Source organism: Oreochromis niloticus, linkage group LG19, assembly GCF_001858045.2.
Source record: "Oreochromis niloticus isolate F11D_XX linkage group LG19, O_niloticus_UMD_NMBU, whole genome shotgun sequence".
NCBI lineage: Eukaryota > Metazoa > Chordata > Actinopteri > Cichliformes > Cichlidae > Oreochromis > Oreochromis niloticus.
Genome location: NC_031983.2, coordinates 23,462,146 through 23,483,041, shown reverse-complemented (window position 1 = coordinate 23,483,041; position 20,896 = coordinate 23,462,146). Strand labels below are relative to the sequence as shown.

The following is a 20,896-nucleotide window of genomic DNA, read 5'->3' as shown; positions in this document are numbered from 1 at the left end:
AAGGCCTTGATTTTTTGGTTAGGATGTGCTCTTTAAATAAAATTATATGGTGGGGCTTTTGGTGAGATGTACCTCAGAGAGCAACTAAGGAAACAAGAGCAGATGTTCTTACATTTTTGGATTTGTAAATCCCTGAAACAAATGTCTGGGAGTAGCGGATATATCCCTGACTTGCTTATAATGAATTTAACTGAGTGGCACAGAAATATGTGCTCTTTGCATTGCAAACCCTCAAACTATCTTGTTAACCTAAGACTGCAGGCTGTGTGAAGTCATTTTGGATGTGATACCAATGCAATATGTAAAAACACTCCAGAACAAGCAAAACTGATGCATTCTTATTATAAATATTGCAAATGTGTTGCATTTATTTACAAAAATATCATTGATGGAAATCATGTCAATCATGCCACATTTGGGGGGGTTTATACTGAGCTGGTATGCCAATTTCACTCACTAGCTAGTGGAGGTAGAGATAATTAAACTTGCTCAATTTTTGCCAACCTCCAAAGTGTAACCAATTTCAAATGTTCACTCAACTTCAAAAAGATCTTGGTATGTAAAAAAATAAAATAGAATTACGCCACACCTCGCTTGATGTGGCCTTCAATAATCACTTTCCTATGACATTTATAGTTTCAACCACTACTTTCAAGTCTTACTGATAATGGTATGATGGTGATTTTATAAATTATCGTCCCATTAGAGTCAAAAAGTAGGATGGAGTACACTGTTCTTCAGGTAACTGCCCTTTTTGAGTTGCTACTGTATTACTGTATTTTATCATGTTTCTTAGTTTTCAGGTGAATCATAAACCACTACCCCATTTCCAAAAAATGTTAGAACACATAATGGGAAAAAAAGAAAATCTCATGTACCCAAATTTTATTGATAACAGAACACAAAAAGCACATCAAATGTTTAAACTTAGATATTTGAGAATTCCATTAAAATTATTAGCCTATTTTGAATGTGATGGCAGTCTCATAAGAATTGTAACAGACCTATGTTTACCGCTGTGTGTCACAGTCCATAAATGTTTTGGAAATGAGGAGAGCTGCTGGACTTTTGGAAGAGAAACTCTTGTCTGATAGAGGATTCTATCTTCTGTTGCTTAGCACTAATTAGCAGGTATGTAATGAGTGACGTCGTGTTGGCTACATCTGTCATACACTTTATGGCTGTAACATGGGTTAAACTCAACTCTGAACTTTTTGATGCACAGTTTTCATTATTGTGTTTCTGGCCATTCGATCAATTCTTGCTTCATTTTACGTTCTTAGTCGCATCACCCAAGAGAAAATTTTCATTGATCGAGTCAGGCTGCGACTCTTGACGCTATGCAATCAATTCTCTCATCTCTGGGGCTACAACAGTGGCATGAGCCACATGGGACACTTTGTACCTGTCACATCCCATATGTCTGCCAATTCATCTTTCTGTTGATACGATCATCTTGACTCATAAAATATTATTTGTTCCCACTGCACATGTAAAGTATCTCTTATGTGATTACAATAAATAGAAGTCTGAGAAATCGGATGATGGCACTACTTTATAAGGAGCGTCTTATTTCCACTTTTCTTGTGAGTCTTTGATAGACAAACATGTACCCTGGAGGATTCTCTGAGCTCACTGTGTAAAAATTAGACATATTCTTCATTCTGCTCACAAACTCCCAACTCAGCTGGAGAGATTAAATTTCATGCTAAAAGTATGAGGGTGCACACAGGAAGGTAATTAATCACTTGTTTGGGGGCTTTCTTTGGCTCTCAGTGCATTCTGGCCCCACTCAGAGACCCCTTCTCCAAAACCATCATGACATTTTTGTAATTACACCTTTTTTCCCCAGTGTAAAGCAGCTCGGCAGCTGTTGACAAACTGGAAAGGGAGGGGGGGGGTCACACAGAAAGAGCACACTTATAAAAAGACTGAGCTTTAATGCATTTAATCCCACCAGTCACAGCAATGACCATTACACCACAATTTTATTAAGTTTGCAAAAAATTCATTTTTTTATCAACTTGTCAACAACACATGACAGAAGTTATTTCAGCAATACACTTTAAAGTGAATCATAAAAGCAAAAGTTTAGAACATAATGTTTCTGCATTGTTCAAATAGATATTTAGTAGAGTCTAAGGGGGCATGCGTCACCTCAATCCTCAGCACACATTTTCTTTCCTAATTTTCTACACTGTTTGAATAGTGGGTGCTCATTTTAAAATGACCCAAGGTTCAAATAACAAAGGCAGTGAGGCCTATAAGCTCACAATGAGAGCAGATGATCATCTTAAGCAAACAACCCTGGCTATAATCAGAGGCCCCGCCCACATGCTGTTCAAATCTCAGGTTTGCGAGTGGCAGCCAATAAGAAAAAAGTCAGCTTTAAAATAAGGGTGGGTTAAAGGGGTGGGTTGAAAAGATACAAATGTGGTGGGTGGGGTTCCTAAAACTCAAGGAATTGTGTGTGTCCAGATATCAGGGAAAATTGCAGAATTATGTTGGTTATTTGCATTTTAGTTTCCTAAGAGACGGTACTGGCACCTCTTCCTGCAACAACTGGCAAAAAATTTCCTTCATGTTCCATCTGTGAGGCTTACCAGCTGCATGTCAAAGCAGAAAATAATCCAGACGTGGCTTACAACTAGTATTGTTTTCCCTTATAAGTCTAGAATACTGATTTCTTTTTCCACCTGAGGGAAGCCTAAGGGGGAAAAAAAAGTTCTGGAGCTAGAAATTAGCATAATGGGTCTGCCTTAAGTTGCTCATTTGTCACAAAGTACACCATGTCATTATTTATTTAACAAAAATTAAGCCAAAATGCAGGACTGTGTGAAAACCCTAGTATACCCTCACTGCTTCCATTGGAGTTAAGAGCATATGTAGCAGCCAGGTGTTAACAATAAAATGCAGTTGATTAAATGGTCATCAGCAAGTATGAGTGCCTCTGTAAAAGCAGAACTATTAACGGTTTGCTGGTCTGCAGCATTCAGATGTGCGTTAGCACAATGCCAAGGAGAAAAGACATCATGATTTTGGAGAAGAAAATATTGCTATTCATCAATTTGAGAAGGATTTTAAGTCCATCATTCTCCAGTGAGAAAATTATTTACAAATAGAAGCATTCAAAACAATCTTTCCAGGAGTGGGCCCACAGCAAATTCACCCCAAGGTCAGAAAAAAGCTCAGAAAAACTGCCCAAAAATCTTCAAGATCGACATCTCAAGCCTCATTTAGCATGTAAAATGTTGACGACAGTACAGTTAGACAAACACTGAACAAGAGTGGATTGTTTGGAAACATTTTCACAGAAAAGACTCTTCTCTCTAAAGTGAATATGGCAGCACAGCTTAGCTCAGCAAAGTTGCAAACCACAAGAAAACAAAGCATCTGGAACAATGTCCTCCTGACAGAGAAGACCAACATGGAGATGTTTGCTTTTGGTTTTTGGTTTCAGCCAAATGTGGTACTGTGCATTACGGCCGAAGTATTCTAGAGTCAAATGGGAGGCCATCTGTCCAAAAACTAAAGCTTGGCCAAAATTGCCATGCAGCATGACAATGATCCCAAACACAGCAGCAAATCTACATAATGCGCTGGAGGAGAAAGGAATTAAAGTGCTGCAATGGCGCAGTCAAAGTCCAGACCTCAGCCTGACTAAAATACTGTGGCAGGATCCCAGTAAGCTAATTCAGTTCATCTAAATGTAGCTAAATCCAAATCAGTAAAATCAGCTTTCTAAAATTTCCTTACCTGAATCATCGAGCATGTATCATGACTTTGGCAGGATCTTGAACAAATGCCCACAAAACTCAATGAACTGCAGCAAAGTTGGAAGGAAGAGTGGATCAAAGTTTCTCTCACGTTGTGAGAGACTGATAAACTCATACAGAAAAAAAGTTACTTCAAGGTATTGCTGCTAAAAGGGGTTTTATATGCTACTGAGTCACAGGCTGTACTTAGTATTTCCCACATGGCTTCTGCACATTTTAGCTTAGCTTTGGTTAAATGAACAATTGCACGGTGGTGGTGCTGTTCCTCTCAGGTTGCATTTATCAAATCTTAAAACCTGGTAACAACTAAATAATTTATTATGTCCTAATATGTAAAACCTTAAGATTTATAGGGTGTATTTGGTTTTGACCATGACTGTAGCTTGCGGCTATGAAATGGAGAAATAACATTGGCGTGTTATGTAACAGGCTGGACATATCACAATGATCAACCAAATTTGGATCCTGAAGAGGAGTTTTTTTGGGGGGGGGTTCCAATCCTTGATGGACCCGGACAACAGAAAGAGCTAAAACAGCTATTCTCGGAATAAAGTGAGGGGCTGTTTCAAGGCACGGTGCCGAGCAGTTTAATGTATGTGTCTAAGTACGAGGCCAATCCCAAAAGTAAGGTCTTCTATTTTTTTATAACTACAAACAACCGTTTATTTTCCATCATATTTACATCATTTTAAAGTTTGAAGACTTATTTGTCTACATAATCGCCATTTCGATCGATGTATTTTTGTAGACGCTGTGGCAGTTTTACAATGCCCACGTCATACCCGCTCGCCGCCGCCGCAGAATCACCTTCCGAACAAATGTTCTTTCAACTTTGGGAACAGGTGGTAGTCACTGGGTGCGAAGTCCGAACTGTAGGGTGGGTGCGTGGGTTATGAAGTTCCAAAGTTTTGCCGGAGAGCGACAGTTTGACGGGAACGTGTGGACGCGCGGTGTTGTGGAGACTGCTTGCACCCGGTGCGCAACTGTGTTTGGGGAACGAAACGGGGTATTGTTGATTGACTTTCTCACTCTCAACTCAGGAGCGCATTTCAGAACCGGAGAAGAGGAATGCTGAGCAAGGGCGCAAGCATTCTCCAAAAACTTCCTTTTGACATGGGTATTGTAAAACTGCCACAGCGTCTACAAAAATGTATCAGCCGAAATGGCGATTATGTAGACAAAAAGTCTTCAAGCTTTAAAATGATGTAAATGTTATGGAAAATAAACGGTTGTTTGTATTTCGAAAACAATAGGAGACCTTACTTTTGGGATCCTCGTATCTGGGGAAACTGTATTTTTTGAATGGATTAATTGTATTTTATTTGCTGGTAACCTGATGTGATCTGTGAAGCTTACCAGCAGAACATCAGAGCAGAACCTAATCCATATAACGTTAGTAAAACATGGTGACGTGTCCTAATGACAACAATTATAATAGCTCCCTCATAAGTTGGAAGACTGTTTTGTGCAATCAGACACATTCAACTGCAGAAAACAAATCAAACATCAATCAATAGATGCAGCTAATTGAATATCAATAGGTATGACCCCCATCAGGACCTACCTGAGGCACAGACAATTACCCGACTAATTGTAAAACCCAAAGAGGACCACACAAAAGAAAACCACACGTATTCAAACAGGCCTGCTCATTGAACATGCAAAATTATGCATGGCCTAATTAATTTTCCATTAAGACTGGATTGATGTCGCCCTTCGCGATGCACACAACCAACCCATAATTGCCTCTGGTGTTGCATTCACAGGTTGGCCTCATTACCGAAACAGATGCTAATTCTGCGGAGCGGCTTCAGGTTGACAGGTGTGTGAGGTCTGTGCAGATCGTTCCACTCTGTCGGGCCACACGTAAAGTGAACCGAAGCAGGGAAAGTTGAGAACACATCATAATCGTATGCAGAGACATGCTCACGAGAACAAGGATTTTCTCTTTTTAGAGCATCTTTTAATGATAATGAATGGAAATGGTAATAATTGGTGTGTGGGGAGCAAGAGTCTTAATGGCTCGGGAAAACAAACCCTGCAGCTGAATTATGAAGTTGTTCAACTAAACAATTTGTATTAGAGCTTCATAGTTTTTCCTTTTCCTCTGTTCATTAAGCTAACTGTTGACTAACTCCTTATAGATTTTTTTGTAAAAAACACTCCAGAATTAGTGCAGCTGGTTCCCCAGAAGATGTTTATTCTTTTGGTGATTAACTCCATTAATATATTTAGTAAAAACAAAGAACTACAAAAACCCCGCCTTCCACCATGAGTTCAGCACTCTTGTGAGATTAACGCTGATGTGTTTCAGCACTTTGACTCAGAGTCAGTTTCTCTGCAAAAACAGCCTCACATCTTCTTTGTCCGTTTCTTGGGTCTCTGGTCAAAATCGTCAACCATCATGGAGTCGGGCGAATGTGAGGCATAGCTTCCATCAGATCCCACCCCTCCGGGTGAGGGCCCCATCGCTCCTCCTGACTCACTCATGGTGGACATGGGCCCACCGTCCTCAAACACATCTCCGCCCAGGACCCCGTGGTGGTGGTGATGGTGGTGATGATGATGGTGAGCCGAAGCTTGGCCTTCCTCGCCGTCCTGTGGCTCCACTTTTACCTGAAGCCACAGAGGGGAGTTGTTTGCCACACCTCCACCTTGGAAATGTATGAAACAAAGATGAATTAAGAAGCAAATTGGAATTTTTTAAACCACGAAGTAGTGAGAAACCTTGTGTTGCTGAAGGAGCAAGAGAGAAACCAGTCATGTATAACTTTTGAATTTAAAGCCAATGCTTTTAAAACCTTAGTAAATGAAAATTAAGACCTAACAGAACAATCATTCATCATAGTATATGAATGTGGTTAATTCCATGCTGTTGCAGTTCTGTAATACATATAACTTCTCTTTGTGCTTGAAGTGATAATTAAGATTAATTATGTTTAAGAATTTCCATTACCAAACAAATAACATTGCTACAAACGACTATAAAGTTGCTAATGGAGCAGTGGAAGATGTACGCAGTTCTGTGAGCCTACTTCTTTTGGAAGTGTCTTCTAGTTAAAAGGGAGTTCTTCCTCCCCACTGTCTCCAAGTGCTTCTTATAGGGACTCGTCAGTTCATTAGGGTTCTCCCTCAAATATTGTCAAGTCTTAGAACTGAGTTAAAGCTTACAGACAACTCTGCAGTTGTAATTGACAGAGGGTAATGCAACCACTGGGATGAGTAATGACCTGTTGGCGACACGAAGCATTTCAAACAATAAACTACTGAACTTGGGAATTACTACTAATCAGTCCAAGTGGTAGAAAACACATTTGATTAGGATGATCTTACCTGAGGTATGAGGAGAATGGTCTCCATCCAGCCCTGAAGCCAGCCTCTCAGCATTGGCACCAAGGACCCCCATTGGCAAAGCCTGGTCCCCGGAGGCCAAGTCAGCCTCAGGCTCCTCACTAACAGGGAAGGGAATGTCGCTGATGGCCTCCACCTTGATCTTCGGGGACTTTGAGTCCTCAAGAGCTTTCTCTGGATTTACCAGTCGCTCGTATTCCTCTGATAGATCCTTACTGAGCTGTAGGAATAAGATATTTCTGCGATAAAGTAGGAGTTTGGATGACGTAACTGTTAAGGCTTTTCTATGAAGTCTTTCAGCTCTAATTCAATGTAGAAAAAACATACAGTTAAACAGCCAGAAATATGAAACAGATTAGTATAAGTCTTTGGAGGATAATAAATTGATGTTGTCTCATTGTATTTATTTTTAATTTCTTTTTTCTTTCCAGCCTTACCTGCAGCATGTAGCTGTGATAGTCCTTGATCCTCACTTGCCAGAATCGTTGCAAGGCCAGGACGCTGCCAATTCCCACCTCATGGAATACCTGCTCCACCACATCTGGGAAGGGACTGGCTCCCAGTCGAGCCTCCCTGTCGACTGTCACCCGCAGCAGGCGGGTTAGGCGCAGGTAATGCTCGTGGACCAGGTCCGTGAGCGTCTCCAGGACGCTCTCCTGAGCAGATTCGAAGCCAGCATGGGCCAGGACGGTGGCGACGGACTGATACAGCAGCTGCCTACAGGAGGGCCAACTCAGTTCTGTGACCTGTTCGCCTTTACCTCTAAAAATGGAAGAAGAAAGGAGAAAAAGAATCATTGTAGACTAAGATTTACATAAGAAATGTGGAATAAACAGAAATGTGGGATTTAGACTCCTTCAGGGTCTAACTCTATTACTTCCTTCTCCTATCTGCTGATTGTGATGGGAGGTGGTCATTGATTTCCCATGAAATTACTTTTTATAGATATAGAGGTATTGATTTAGAAAAGAGGATGACAATCTGAAACTTACTTATAAAAGTCACTTTCAGGGTCACTGTGGCGGAGCTGAAAGGGCTGTCGGGGGGCTTTGCTATCCACAGGTAGCAGGTCATCTGGCATAACAGGTGGGGTGGGAGGGCGTAACGGCAGGTTGGTATCAGCCTCGTCCAGCTTGCTGCCACCCTCAGAGGCTGCTGAGCTCTGACCCTGAGATTGGGCTTGGGCTGCTGCCAGAAGACCTCGGAGACGGCGGACGTGCTGGCACAGCTGCACTGTGTGGATGGTGAGGCTGCACGGCTCAGAGGGGATATCAAGCATGGTGGTGGGCCGTGGCCGCTGTGCAGAGGGCTGGTGCAAGGGAGGGTCCTGCATCTCCACGGAGCGAAACTCACGCTGGAGCAAGTCAAAGGAACTGCGACTGGGAGGAGCCCCCGCAGGCCCCGGGATCTCACCCCAGTAACGCATCATGATGACACAAGGAGAATATAGACTGCAGTTGAGACTAAAACAGAAAGGGGGTATAGAAAATGTGAATACGTTTTGAAAACATCAAGGCAACTATTGTTCATATTAATTTGTTCAGTATAAAACTGATTTTGTTTTAAATTCAAGCAATTTTATTCTTTGTTTTCCTGCATTACTGTCTGGTTTGGCTTTAAACAATGCATTCAAATGTGATTATTTCACTGAACAAAGTGTGCAGCTGCTAAAGGAACACACTGAGCTTTGCTGAATCAAAGCTACCCTTTGGTCAGGCATTTAGTTAAGGCAATCAGCCTCTCTAAACATAATTAACAGTAAACCTAAGTATTTTAGGCTTGTGTAAATTAAAACCTGCTGTACAAAACAACAAAAATATGTTACAATCTGTTAAAACTCTTGTGATTTAGTTTTCTCGTATTTCAAAGCTTTGTCTGTTGATGAACCCTTTTTAAATTTTACATTTTTTTATTTACATTTAACCTTTTATATTGTGTATATTGTCTATTTTGTTACTTAACTTTCTGTTTATTTTAATTTTTGTGTACAGCGCTTTGTGACGGCCTGTCTATGAAAAGCGCTTAATAAATAAACTAACTTACTCTTTAGAGGGGGGGACAAAAACTGTTTTATTTCTCACCTAACAGAATTCTATGAAGCTTCCTGCTATTTCCGGCAATTTTACAAACATAGGTGTAATTTAAACCCCACTGTAAAATGTAAATAAATAAAAATAAAGTTAGTTATATACAAAAAAAAAAACACTTGAACAATTCAATGTACGTTATTTTCCTGATCCACTCTGCACCACCAGATAAATTAAATATTCTGCGAGGCCAATCAACCTCAATAATGTCCAGCTTTCGGGTTGTACTTGAATGCCTCTTGACAAAAGGTCTCTAAATAAAACCAATTCGTTAAATGTATACGACTCCGGTTAATTTCAGAGCAAATTACGCCAAATGTTGATCACAGGCGCACAATTTTAAACAAAGTTGAAGTTGTGAAATACTGGTTTTGTGAAAAGCTGAAAACGCTAACACAACATTTAAAAGATCTGTTACAACTACATTGTTGTCTCATGATCACTTTTCGTACATTTGACATATTTTAAGGGCAACATTTATGATAAACCAAGACAGCGCGGCTAGCACCATCTCCAAACATAATAACTGATGAAAAAGCGGCAGAATACATGTCTATTCGCTATGCTTTTATATGCCGAAAAGAAGATCAAACTGCATTGGTTCCTTTAAAGTCTGAGGTCTATGATTAACAAAAACTGTTGTTTTCCGAATGACAGAAAAACGCACAAAATGTCTGTTGTCTGGCTGCAGTATAAAGCTGGGTTCCAGGTCCTTTGCGGTTTGAGTTACTGATGCACTCGTTTATTTTAACTCAACGCCGAACTACACATGTTAATACATCACGGGCATGTATATTAATGTAAATGAGGTTACAAAAAAACACACTGCTGTTACCCTGGGACGGAGGAAACGTCTGCTGTTGACTGAATGTTGAAGAAAGCTGAACAGGAAACCAAGGGTTTTCGTCCTTGGAGGAAAAGAACTCGGGTAAATAGCTATGTTGAATGTTTAGTTCCACAACAAAACGTTCGTTTTGAATTGTACAAATTAAAAAATATATTCATGTAACGTGGGACTGTTTAAGAATTTATAATATCCGACGGCTTTCCTTCGATTTACATAATTCATCAGATGTAGTTGTAAATTTTTAAACGTTGAAATACCCGGCCAAGTTTGAGAGCTGCACCAAATAAACATGGCCGCCTCCCCGCCAGCAGCAGACGTGATGGACACAGGCGACGAAATTAACTCTGTAATGGACTCTAATGAGCGCTTGGCCCCAGAAAATGGAGAGGAAGCCGGAGAGAAAGACTCGGGTAAAACTAAACCACCAGAACCGGAGGAGCCTTTCAAGAAACCGGCTCTTTTTGCGGCGCCTAGCTTCACCGCAAAACGCACCAACGTCACTGCTCCGTCCAAACCCATCACAGAAAATAAAGCTGGCGGTGAAGGCAAAACTTCTGAAAAAGGCCAAGAAAAGGACAAAAAGTCCGAAAAGGACAAAACCAAACCAGAAGCTAAACCTCGAGCGCTCACTACTAAAGCCCCCCAAGTTGGCAAATTACCCCCTCTCCCTTACACAGAGCCTCCCTGGGGTGGCACCGCTTCGGATACCCCGTACGCTCTTGAAATCCTAAAAAACGGCACCATAGTGGATCAGGTGCCATTAGTGGACAAGAGCTACTTTGTGGTTGGACGTTTACCTGTGTGCGATCTGTCCCTGGAGCACCCCTCTATCTCCAGGTACCACGCAGTGATTCAATACCGTGGAGAGGCCGGGGAGGACGCGGGCTGCATGGGAGAAGAGAAGGGCTTCTACATCTACGACCTGAGCAGCACGCACGGCACTGTGGTGAACAAGAACAAGATCCCACCGAAAACCTACATCAGAGTCCGCGTGGGGCACGTGTTGAAGTTTGGAGGAAGCACGAGGCTTTTTATCCTGCAGGTAATGTGTTGTGGTGATCAACGATGACATGGAGGGTTTCTAAAATGCCTTGATTTTAGCTTTTTGACACAGTGCTAATCTTGCCTGGTTGGGCTTATCAAGTTCTCTTATGGATTCCTTGCAGCTACACAAAAACTGTTTCTCTGTAGAATAAACACGAATTCAGTTAATCATGCCTGTGCATGATTAGACAGCTTTAAATGATACTTTTTATGCTTTACTCTTGGACTCTTCTAGTGTAACTTTGCGTGGTTCACACTTCAAAATATTCCTAATTTTTCCCATACTGGGCCTTTGAGCTGCTCCCTGGTTCATCCTCTGTTTGCAGTATGCAGTTTTAGCTTCTCACTCATTAAGGAAATTGTATTGTGATTGGCTATGGCATTTAAGCAGAACATTTGAGCAGCAGATGGGTGCAGCTTCTGTGTGTCTAAGTATAACTATGGCATCATACAGATTAAAGTGTTGGGGAAAACTGTAAGAAATGCCATGTTTAGAGATTTCAGCTTACACAAATTACTTACACACTAGCATTTCAGTCTTTGGCCACGTTTAACATGATAAGCCACAACTGAAACAGGATATATATGACGGAAAATACAAAAAACACAACAGGTCTGCTTTAATATAGAGGCAATATTCTTCATATGTACCAGCAGTATGATAGTTACTGTTATGATAGATAGTTAAAAGCAGAATGATGTGGCTGCTATTTGTCACAATATATAATAATACTTAGTAAGTGGTGTGAAAACACCACTTGTCATACCACCATATGTTACGCTACAGGTACCACACACATCAGTTACCGCAAGCATCTTTTGCCGCATCATTCTTTAATTTTTGAAGGTTATATCAGCGTGTATGTTTTGGATGCCTGAATTTGGAGAAGGCATTCAACTGCATAACTCAGGGCAGTCCTTTGGTCAATGTTTTTGGAGCTATGACCCTTTATTATGAGTTATTCAGTCCCTGTGCAACTGCATGTAAACCTGGTTAGCATTGACTGCACTGAGTTAGACTCATGAGAGTCTAACTTTGTCAATGATTCTTTCCATAATTCTTATGGACAGAATTTTTAAATACAGCCAGAAGGTGGAGGGTGGCTGGTGGCCTTAGAATCACAACTTTCCTTTTGTGAATGATGCCTGCTGGCTTTACCGAGCAGTGAAATCCAGCTTGTGCTGGGTATGATGAGTTCAGTTATCTTGGGGTCTTCCCACACTGGGGAGAGATGGGATGAGAGAATAGACTGGTGCTTCTCAACATCAAAAAGAGCCAAAAGACGTGGTAAAGCTGCTCCTGTATGTGTGCTTGCTGTGGTGTTTCTGGGCATGTCCATTTGGGAGGAGATTCAGGACAGGCTAGAGAGAACATTTCTTTCAACTAGCTTGAAATGCCATGCTGTGTTTCTCGAAGAGCTGGGAGAAGGAGAGCTGGCTGGGGGGAGAGAAGCTTGTGTGTTATGCAAAGAAAAAGAATCATCTATCAATCAAAATTACAAACATCCAGTACTGTAACTGATTTCTGCTCCATGTACCAGAAAAATGTTTTATACATGTAAGATTTTCAGTGTCTAAAACAGCGTGAAAGGATATATTTAACAAAAGAGTAAACGTTTTTAAGTGTTCAGCTTCGTTTTCTTTTTGCAGGGTCCAGAGTTTGATGAGGAAGACGAGTCTGAACTAACAGTGACAGAGTTGAGGGAAAAAGCTCGCAAACAGAAGGAAGAGCTGGAGAGGAGGATGATGGGAGATGGTTCTGATGAGGAAAAAGAAGAAAAGGAGGAGGATGAAAACAAGGGCGATGGCAGAGTGTCAAATGAAGACTCTGGCTGTTCATGGGGAATGGGTGAGTGTCATCACTGCTGTTGCTGGATGAAGCTGGAGTGTGTTACATGTCATTTGGTTTGATACATGATTTCAGTGTTTTGTGTCTTTCTCTTACCTTTCACATCACCTCTCTGCATAAATCCTCCCTGCAGCCGAAGAAGCAGCTCCAGAGGAAGACGAGAACGAGGAAAACCCCTTTTCAACAGAGTTCCACGAAGACCAGGAAGCAGCCTACCTGAAGGACCCCAAGAAGGCTTTGCAGGGCTTTTATGACAGAGAAGGTGAGAAGAAGTATTGCAGGGCATTAAAAGACTGAAATTAAAATCAAGGAAATTAAGGTCTGTACATATTTGCTGGAAAAAAAAAGTCAGTTACTCCAAAAGGTTGAGGGTTATTTTGGGCAAGTTGAGCTAAGATGGTTAAAAAACATACATCAAAATGAAGGGTCCAAATTCTTTGTTTTTTATGACCAACAGCTGAAAATCCAAAAAAAAAAACCTTTACTGTCTCATGAGATTAAAAAATGGTTAAATACTCTCTATTGTAGGGGTTAAAGAATAAACTAACTAGCAGTTAATTAGAATTCACAGACAGCAGATTCTGCTTTTTTTTCACTGAACTTCTTTGCTTGTCTTCTGTAGGGGAGGAGCTGGAGTTTGAGTATGAAGACAAGAACCACGGCACCTGGCTTTGTAGAATAAAGTAAGGGGAATAAAACCTCTTGTTTTTTTTCCTGGCAGACTGTGAAGTGTTTATCGAGCTGTATGTGCTGACTGTGATTTTTTTTTTTTTTTTTTTAATTAACAGGCTGCCGGTGGACGACGCCATGGGCCGTCAGCTGGTTGCAGAGGTGACCCACACAGGAAAGAAGAAAGAAGCTGCCATCCAGTGCTGTCTGGAGGCGTGTCGAATGTTGGAAGCCAGAGGGCTGCTGCGCCAGGAAGCAGGTTTGTGTGCTCAGTCCAGTGTTGAGAGGACTGGAAGTTGTGATGGAAAATTCAATAAGAATTTCTGCATCTGATTTTCAGTGTCCCGTAAGCGTAAGAAGAAGAACTGGGAAGACGATGACTACTATGACAGCGATGATGACACCTTCCTGGATAGAACCGGCACAGTGGAGAAGAAAAGGCAGGAACGAATGAAGAAAGCGGGAAAGCTCGAGGAGCGGCCTGAGACCTATGACTCACTGGTAAACATCTGCATAGTTTTATAAAGGACAGGAGCGTAAAAACAACAGACAACAGTGAGAGCATCAACTGGGTACTGTCTTTCAGGCTGTTTTCTGAAAGTTTTAAGGGCTACGCTGTCTGTAAGGGGACCTATTCTGTAAATGTCCAGCTCCATATTTATATGCCTGGCCTTGGTGCCGGCCCTCGGTTCATCCTGTCTGAAACAAACTTTCTTAGCTCCTTGGCTCTCTTCAACCATCTTTCTTATGACTGGTTTCCTTTCACAGACAGAAAAGCAGCGGGTGGGTAGAGCCAGAGCTGCATACCCAAGAATACCTAAATGGGATATTCTGTTAGCCAAGAGTAGGAAAATGAGAGAAAACTCTGTATTTAGTCATGTTTAATATCAACAGCCATTACTGGGCCAGCACTTGACATTGTTAAAATTTTTTACACTTTTGTCTTCAGTTGGTCTTGGATAGCTAGGTCACCTGTTGAAGGACATCCATTCATAACTGCTCTGAGGGACTGCTAATATTGCCGCCCCACTTCAATCTCCACATTTTTAGAGAAGCTGTGGCTAAATAACTTGTAAATTACCCGTCACTGTCATTTTGTACATTATCACAAATTTCTAGCAACTCTAATTGTAAACTTCAATTATTCATTGAAGTCCTAAGAGCTTCCAGAATCTGCTTTGTGCACAATATACTGGAAAATGATACTTGGCCATCAGATAGACGGGCATTGTAGACATATGTGGTCATGTCCTCCATCATCATGATGTGGCTCATGACTGTGCCAGCTCACGCAGTGCTTCTGTTGTGTTCGGCACCATGACAATTCTGCTTTTCTTAGATGAGATATAAGAAAAAATATTAACAGTATTTTGTGAAGGGAAGAAGGTTGCCCATGGTTACTGGCTCATTTAAAAAAAAAAATCCCTGATCCTCACTAACTTTGGTTAACTCAGGTGTTCTTCCTGTGTTGCTGTGGACAATTTATACTGGTCTACATTTCCACGATCTGTATAGCGCAATTGTTAGGTTATTGTTCAATCACAACAAGAGGAATTCTGGGCTCAGATCTCCTGGTCTGCTTACGCTAGCATCCTCCCACAGTCCAAACACATGTATGTCAGCTTAAGTGATTATTAGGTAAACGTGTTGAAAGTATGCTACGCGACTATAGGTGAACAGGCGAAATGTGGCTTATGTTGTCAGTGAGACTAGAAGAGCTTTATATGAATGTCGCTTTTAATGAAGTTTACTCATGTAGTGTATCCAGGACTTGTCTGTCTGCAAACTGAGAAGGAGATTTTATACCTGACAAACAAATCACGAGCATTTAAAGCATCATCAGCCATTAAAACACGTCTAAAAAATCAAATCAAATCACTTTTATTGTCACATCACATGTGCAGGTACACTGGTACAGTACATGCAAGTGAAGCGATTTTCTGTACGTGTCTGTAACTGTTGATTATTTTTCTGTAGGTGGCCAAACTGGCAGAGGTGGAGAAGGAGTTGGCAGAGACTCAGAAAAAGCTCAGTGCTGGAAAAGGAGGTGAGCTGTGATCACCTGTTCACACTTCTACAGAGTTTAAAAGGTCCAGTGTGTAACTTTTCACTCCTATCAGAGTCTTTGACGTCATCGACTGAGGACTCGCTGGAGGCCTTCATGACTGCGGTGAAAAGCGATGTAGCGATGGACGCGGTGGAGCGCAGGAAGCTTCACGTGCACATGGCCGACTTGCGGAAAGATGCTCAGAGGCTCCGCAAACTGGTTGAACTCACGAGGCCAGCGCAGATGCCCTCCTTGCTGCCCAGGTCAGACGGAGCAGCAGTTTTTAACCTAAAAGTTATCTTTAGAAACGTGTCGGATTGAAGTTGATATTTTGATCTGTGTTGATTTGATAACAGCTCGGAGCAGAAGTTGAAAAAGACCCTGCCGATGTTTGGAGCCATGAAGGGAGGGAGCAAATTCAAACTGAAAACTGGGACTATCGGGGTAGGTGCTTTTTGACGTGCTTGTATTTCCACTGAAGTTGGTGCTTTTAAGTTGTAACTTTATGCATAATATGAATTCTTCAAATACTCCCCTACCAGCTGTGACTTTTAAATGTATTATATGCAAGACCTGCATTAACTGTGCATCCTTTGTACTCAAGGTTCTTATAAGTTAATATAAGTCAAGGGTTTCCTGCATAAATTGACTCTTTTTGGGTGACTACATAAGAAGTCTGGGTTAATAAAAAATGTCTAATATAGTAACTGCACAATTACTAAAAGGCTCGATAGCTAGCCAGATGGTGTAGCAGACCTTGCGCTGTAGTAAAAATAGATGGAGGATAAAGAAAATCGAGCGCTAAGCAAGGAGCTCATTGTTGCGCCTGTACTGGACTTTTGCTGTGGGCCAGGCTCAAGCAACTCTGTCCATGCAGCAACAGCAAACCAGGGGAGGCAAAGGTAACTGTAATGGTGCAGGGTTCTTGTAATGGATTTCACTTATTTAGTTCTTGTTTTTGGGGGGGGGGGGTTGGTCACTGCCCTTCTCTTTATTTCCCAAATTGTATATTCTCTCCCTGAGATTGAGAGCCAAGCACAGGAGGTGAGGAAGAGACAGTAAAGGACAGAAAGTCTGACAATCTTAAATAACTGATACAACATGAATAAAAAGGACCGTTTGCTTTTAGAGTCCTCCCCTCACCTTGGCTTTTACAGTACAGCAGTTTGCTACACCTCTTTTATATCTGAAGATAAAAACACTGTTACACAATTGAAAATGACAAACTCCAGTGCATCTTCGATAATGGCTTCTCTGGCAAGCCTCCTTCTGCCTGTGCCCTCCAAATCCCTATTAGGAACTGATACATCCTTCAGCATGGCATGGTGAGAGCGACATCCAGGTCACAGGCAGTAGGATGGAGGATGAAGGAGAGAAGGAGGCACCTCTGCCTGCTTTCCTTGTTTCCATTTCCTGCTTTATTATGATAATTGCTTTTCCTTGTATTGTATGTCACCCGTCCCTTAATTTGTGGCCTTTATCTTTCTACTAACAGAGCTCAGTTGTTTGTTTGTGTGGTTTACATTTTTTTGTACTTAATAAAATACTGTGATGCAAATTTTAGGTCATAGCACCCAGCACTAACTGCATTTTCTTTTCTCTTGCAGAAGTTGCCTCCTAAGCGGCCTAACCTGCCTGCTGAGCTCTTCAACATGAAAGAACTTCCACCTGATGGGGAAGAAGAGGAGGAGGAGGAGGAAGAAGAAGAAAAAGCACAAGAAGAAGAGGAGGCAGCGGCAGAGAAAAGTGAGGATAATGATGAACTACCTGGTAAAGGTATTGCTGAGTCCGGCGCATCGACATCTAAAGAATCGTCTCCCTCTGAGAATAAAAGAGATCAACTCAAAGTCTCAGAACACCTGAAAGGTAAAAGCACAAAAACATGCAGAATGCCTTTTTTATGTTCATGCATTTTAATTGAAATTTTTCTTTAAGCCACTGGATGGCAGTAGATCTGCAATGCATGCCGCTGTCATACTGTAACGCCTCCTCGTACATATAAACAGATTAAATATGTCGCAGTGAAATGCTTAGATCTCCTTCTTTCATGTTCTATTTTTTGCACTTTAGGTACAAAGTCAAGTAATATCTGTCCCTGTGGCTCATATTTGAAGTCTTAACAGGATGTGCTGAATCGTGCGTGTCCTCATTATTACACACTTTATTTCTGTTTTCATGCCTTCATGTCAGATCAAAGCCACAAACAGCAGAGGAGGAGCGGGGAGTCTGAAGCAGCGGAGCAGGTTCCCGAGCATAGCAGCAACAAGCCAGCGGCCCTTTTGAGTCCAGGTGTCGTGTTTTATTGCTTTAAAATATTTCTCTGTACTCTCTCTTAGATGTAGTGTTAAATCTTCTTTCCCCACTGGCATTCAGTAAAAAACAAAAAAAAAAATTACCACAACCTTTATAACACATAAATGCCCCTTTTCTGATTTTGAACTTTATTGCTAAGACTTTGAAGTCTGGGTGACCTTTGCAAGAGTCGAGGTGGAGGAGTGCAGTGAGGGCGTTTATTTTCTGTTTGGGAGCAAGATCGCAGAAAATACATCTGGATGATTGTCATGAAACAATGACGACCTGGTGCATGAAACACAGAAGAAGTTTTGAGCTTGTCCTTAAAATGATAGTATCCAGTTGGTATTATTGATGCTATTTAATTCAGTTCTTATAAATAGTACATTTGCAGAATGACTGAAACCAGCCCACTTTCAGTCATTGAGCAAATGTACTGTTTATAAGACTGGGGAAACCTGCAGTCAGCGGAGACTGAAGTCGTCACTTGGATGAGTGACAAAACAATTCTCCCACTGAAAATGCTACGTCCAGATGAACAGAATCAATCTTTTGGGATTTACTTACCTGGATGATGAGCATGCATCAAGTACTTGGTGCTCCACCACTAATTTACATTACCTGCATGTCCCCAGAGTCCAAATCCAAAAGTGGCGGCGGGCCAGCGACAGACGCCAGCCCCAAGAAAAAGAAGAGAGTGATGGGCCCCGGCAGGGTAGGCCCAAACACACAGCAGTAAATGTTTACCTGTACAGTTTATTGCCACATGAATGCATAAAGTGAATTTCCTCGTCATGTGTCTCCACAGCCTCCTGTGCAGCTGTCAGCACAGTATCCACAAGACGACCCCGATTATTCTGTGTGGATGCCTCCTGCAGGTAAACCTCCCGAGCTGTGTGACTGACAATCAGCTGATCACATCCCTGCATCACACTCAATCTTGTTAAGCAGCAAGAACAGTAGCGGTTAGCTTAACCCTGCTGTTGTTTTAAGAGATAGAATTACAGCAGTTCTTTTGACTCACTGACACCGGCCGGGTTGCATATTTCCTCTGCTGGAACGAAGGAAGGCCCAAATATTTTCCTGACCAAAGGAATCAAACAGGCTTTCATGGTACATTTGCACAGCTGAAATAGCTGCAACATTTTCATTGTTTGCTGAGGAATGCAGATCAAAGTCACAATTAAGGGATACGATAAGCTTGAATTGCATAAACAGCTGCCAGATTGAGCTTTTATTCTAGGTCAGATTTAACTGCACTACTGCGATTAGGTTAATGATGAGGTATGCAAACGCACATGATACTCCTGCTGCCCAGTTTGAAAAGAATTATGTTTTATATGCGTGAGGAGGAAGATGCACCTTTTGTGTTTACTCGTGTCTTTCCTTCACTTGTAGGTCAGACTGGAGATGGGCGCACACACCTAAATGACAAGTATGGCTACTGAGGGGGAAACGTAACAGAGCTCTTCTGTTTCTACGCCAGATAATACCTGCAGTACAAAGCCTCCAGTCTCCTTTGCCATGACCATTAACCCCCTCCAGCCCAACCCAACCCCTGCTTAACAACACAGAAGGCTGTAACAGAGCGGGACGGGCTGAGACAGTAATGCTGCATGTTTTTACTTCTCTCTCTTGGAGATTCTCAAAACAGCGCACCATTTCGGTTCACATTAAACAAGCAGAGCGGACTCTGGGCAGCCAGCGTGCTGGCACTCTTCCCCACTCATAATAATGGAGTTGGGTAGCACTTGAATTTTTTAATTTTTAAAGAAAAAATTAAAAGGAAAGGGGGGGAAATTTCAATTGAATTCTATATCATCGGAGCAGAAAATATGAGGAGACAGAGCAAGAGCAGCAACTGATCCAAATTCAGCTTTCTAGTCTTTGGCTGCTCCTCTTGCAGTTAAATCCACCTGACATCCAATCTGTATCCCTCCCCTGTTTGGCTTCAGTCGCTTGCTGGCATAACCTTTTTTTTCCTCCTCCAAAGGAGTGTGTGTAGCAGGGAGGGAGAAAGAGGGAGAGCATTGAAGCAGCTTTTCTGACCATCTGGACACTTGGATGGCTTACTGGATGAAACGCAAGCTGATAATGACTCAAGCTAAGTGGAGTGTGTGTGTGTCTGTATCCATACAGACACACACACACAGAGCCCAACCTTCTCAAAGTTCTCTCTTTTTTTTTTTAACAAGATTGTCTTTATGAGCGAGTTAGCGGTTGGTGTGCGTTTGCCCGGAGCAGGATTCCTCGCTTTGCAAAATCCCACTCATTGCTGTTCTCTTGGTTTCCTGCCACACTTTCCACCCTCTTTCCTGTTGTCTTTGCTCAAAACACAAGTTAATAAACTGTATTTTGTTACATAAATGTATAATAAAATTGTCTGTACATAACCTCAGAGCTACTCAGTTTGTTTTCTTGCTTTAGGATGATCTGAAACTTTCCCTCTCTGGGGCTCCACTTCTCACCGAAGCCGGTTTTGACGTCAGACTTTCTTTTCCCTTTCAAGCTCCCTCTCACACACACAAAGAGCGTTTCTCTGGCCGTGGTTGAGTACAAAGAGGCTTGTGGTCTTGGCTGTAGGTCTTTGCAGTGACCTACTAATCAGCAATGGATTCCTGAAACACAGGGAGACCCTTCTCAGGCACAGTCAGCATGATGAAACATAAGCTTGAACACAGGCAAAAGAACAGGAAAAAGTAGATTAGATTAATAAGTTATTGGATTTTCTTTTGTCCTGTCAAACTCTGGAGTTCTAAAACCATCATTTTTGAGAAAATCTTAGGTTGTAGAAGTAACTTGCCCTAGAATCATCAACAAGGATTTCAGCTGAATACAGTGCCTGGTGTTTTGGTCGCTAGTGGTTTTATATAAGCAACAACTTCCTGAATTTTGTTTTTGCTGCCAGAGAGCACCTGTCAGATCAGCCTTCAG

General features: G+C 41.8%; 2 protein-coding genes and 1 long non-coding RNA gene across 5 annotated transcripts; 2 read left to right on the top strand and 1 right to left on the bottom strand.

Moving 5' to 3' along the window:
* Positions 1–4,081: 4,081 nt before the first annotated feature.
* LOC112843059 (uncharacterized) lies at positions 4,082–7,773 on the top strand. 2 transcript variants are annotated; one of them, XR_003215175.1, is made up of 2 exons: positions 4,082–4,328; positions 7,559–7,773. It is a non-coding gene; the product is annotated as an uncharacterized LOC112843059 (long non-coding RNA). The 2 variants fall into 2 exon arrangements; XR_003215174.1 differs by having other exon boundaries at positions 4,082–4,368.
* supt7l (SPT7 like, STAGA complex subunit gamma) lies at positions 5,947–10,178 on the bottom strand. Of its 2 annotated transcripts, XR_001224420.2 has the most exons (6): positions 10,050–10,122; positions 8,120–8,590; positions 7,565–7,889; positions 7,110–7,347; positions 6,812–7,006; positions 6,290–6,430 (listed from the first exon to the last, which is right to left on the bottom strand). XR_001224420.2 is itself a non-coding variant. In XM_013271499.3 (5 exons), the coding sequence occupies exons 2-5, from the start codon at positions 8,554–8,556 to the stop codon at positions 6,129–6,131; spliced, it is 1,302 nt and encodes a 433-aa protein (XP_013126953.1). In that variant the 5' UTR covers positions 8,557–8,590; positions 10,050–10,178; the 3' UTR covers positions 5,947–6,128. The 2 variants fall into 2 exon arrangements, 1 of the variants encoding a protein (XP_013126953.1); XM_013271499.3 differs by lacking the exon at positions 6,812–7,006 and having other exon boundaries at positions 5,947–6,430; positions 10,050–10,178.
* Positions 10,179–10,326: 148 nt separating this feature from the next.
* slc4a1ap (solute carrier family 4 member 1 adaptor protein) lies at positions 10,327–20,362 on the top strand. Its single transcript, XM_005477530.4, has 14 exons — positions 10,327–11,103; positions 12,756–12,954; positions 13,088–13,216; positions 13,577–13,637; positions 13,743–13,882; positions 13,964–14,124; positions 15,601–15,670; positions 15,744–15,933; positions 16,027–16,114; positions 17,278–17,536; positions 17,861–17,959; positions 18,598–18,677; positions 18,771–18,840; positions 19,361–20,362. Exons 1-14 carry the CDS (start codon positions 10,351–10,353, stop codon positions 19,408–19,410), a joined length of 2,349 nt encoding a protein of 782 aa, XP_005477587.2. The 5' UTR covers positions 10,327–10,350; the 3' UTR covers positions 19,411–20,362.
* Positions 20,363–20,896: the final 534 nt, after the last annotated feature.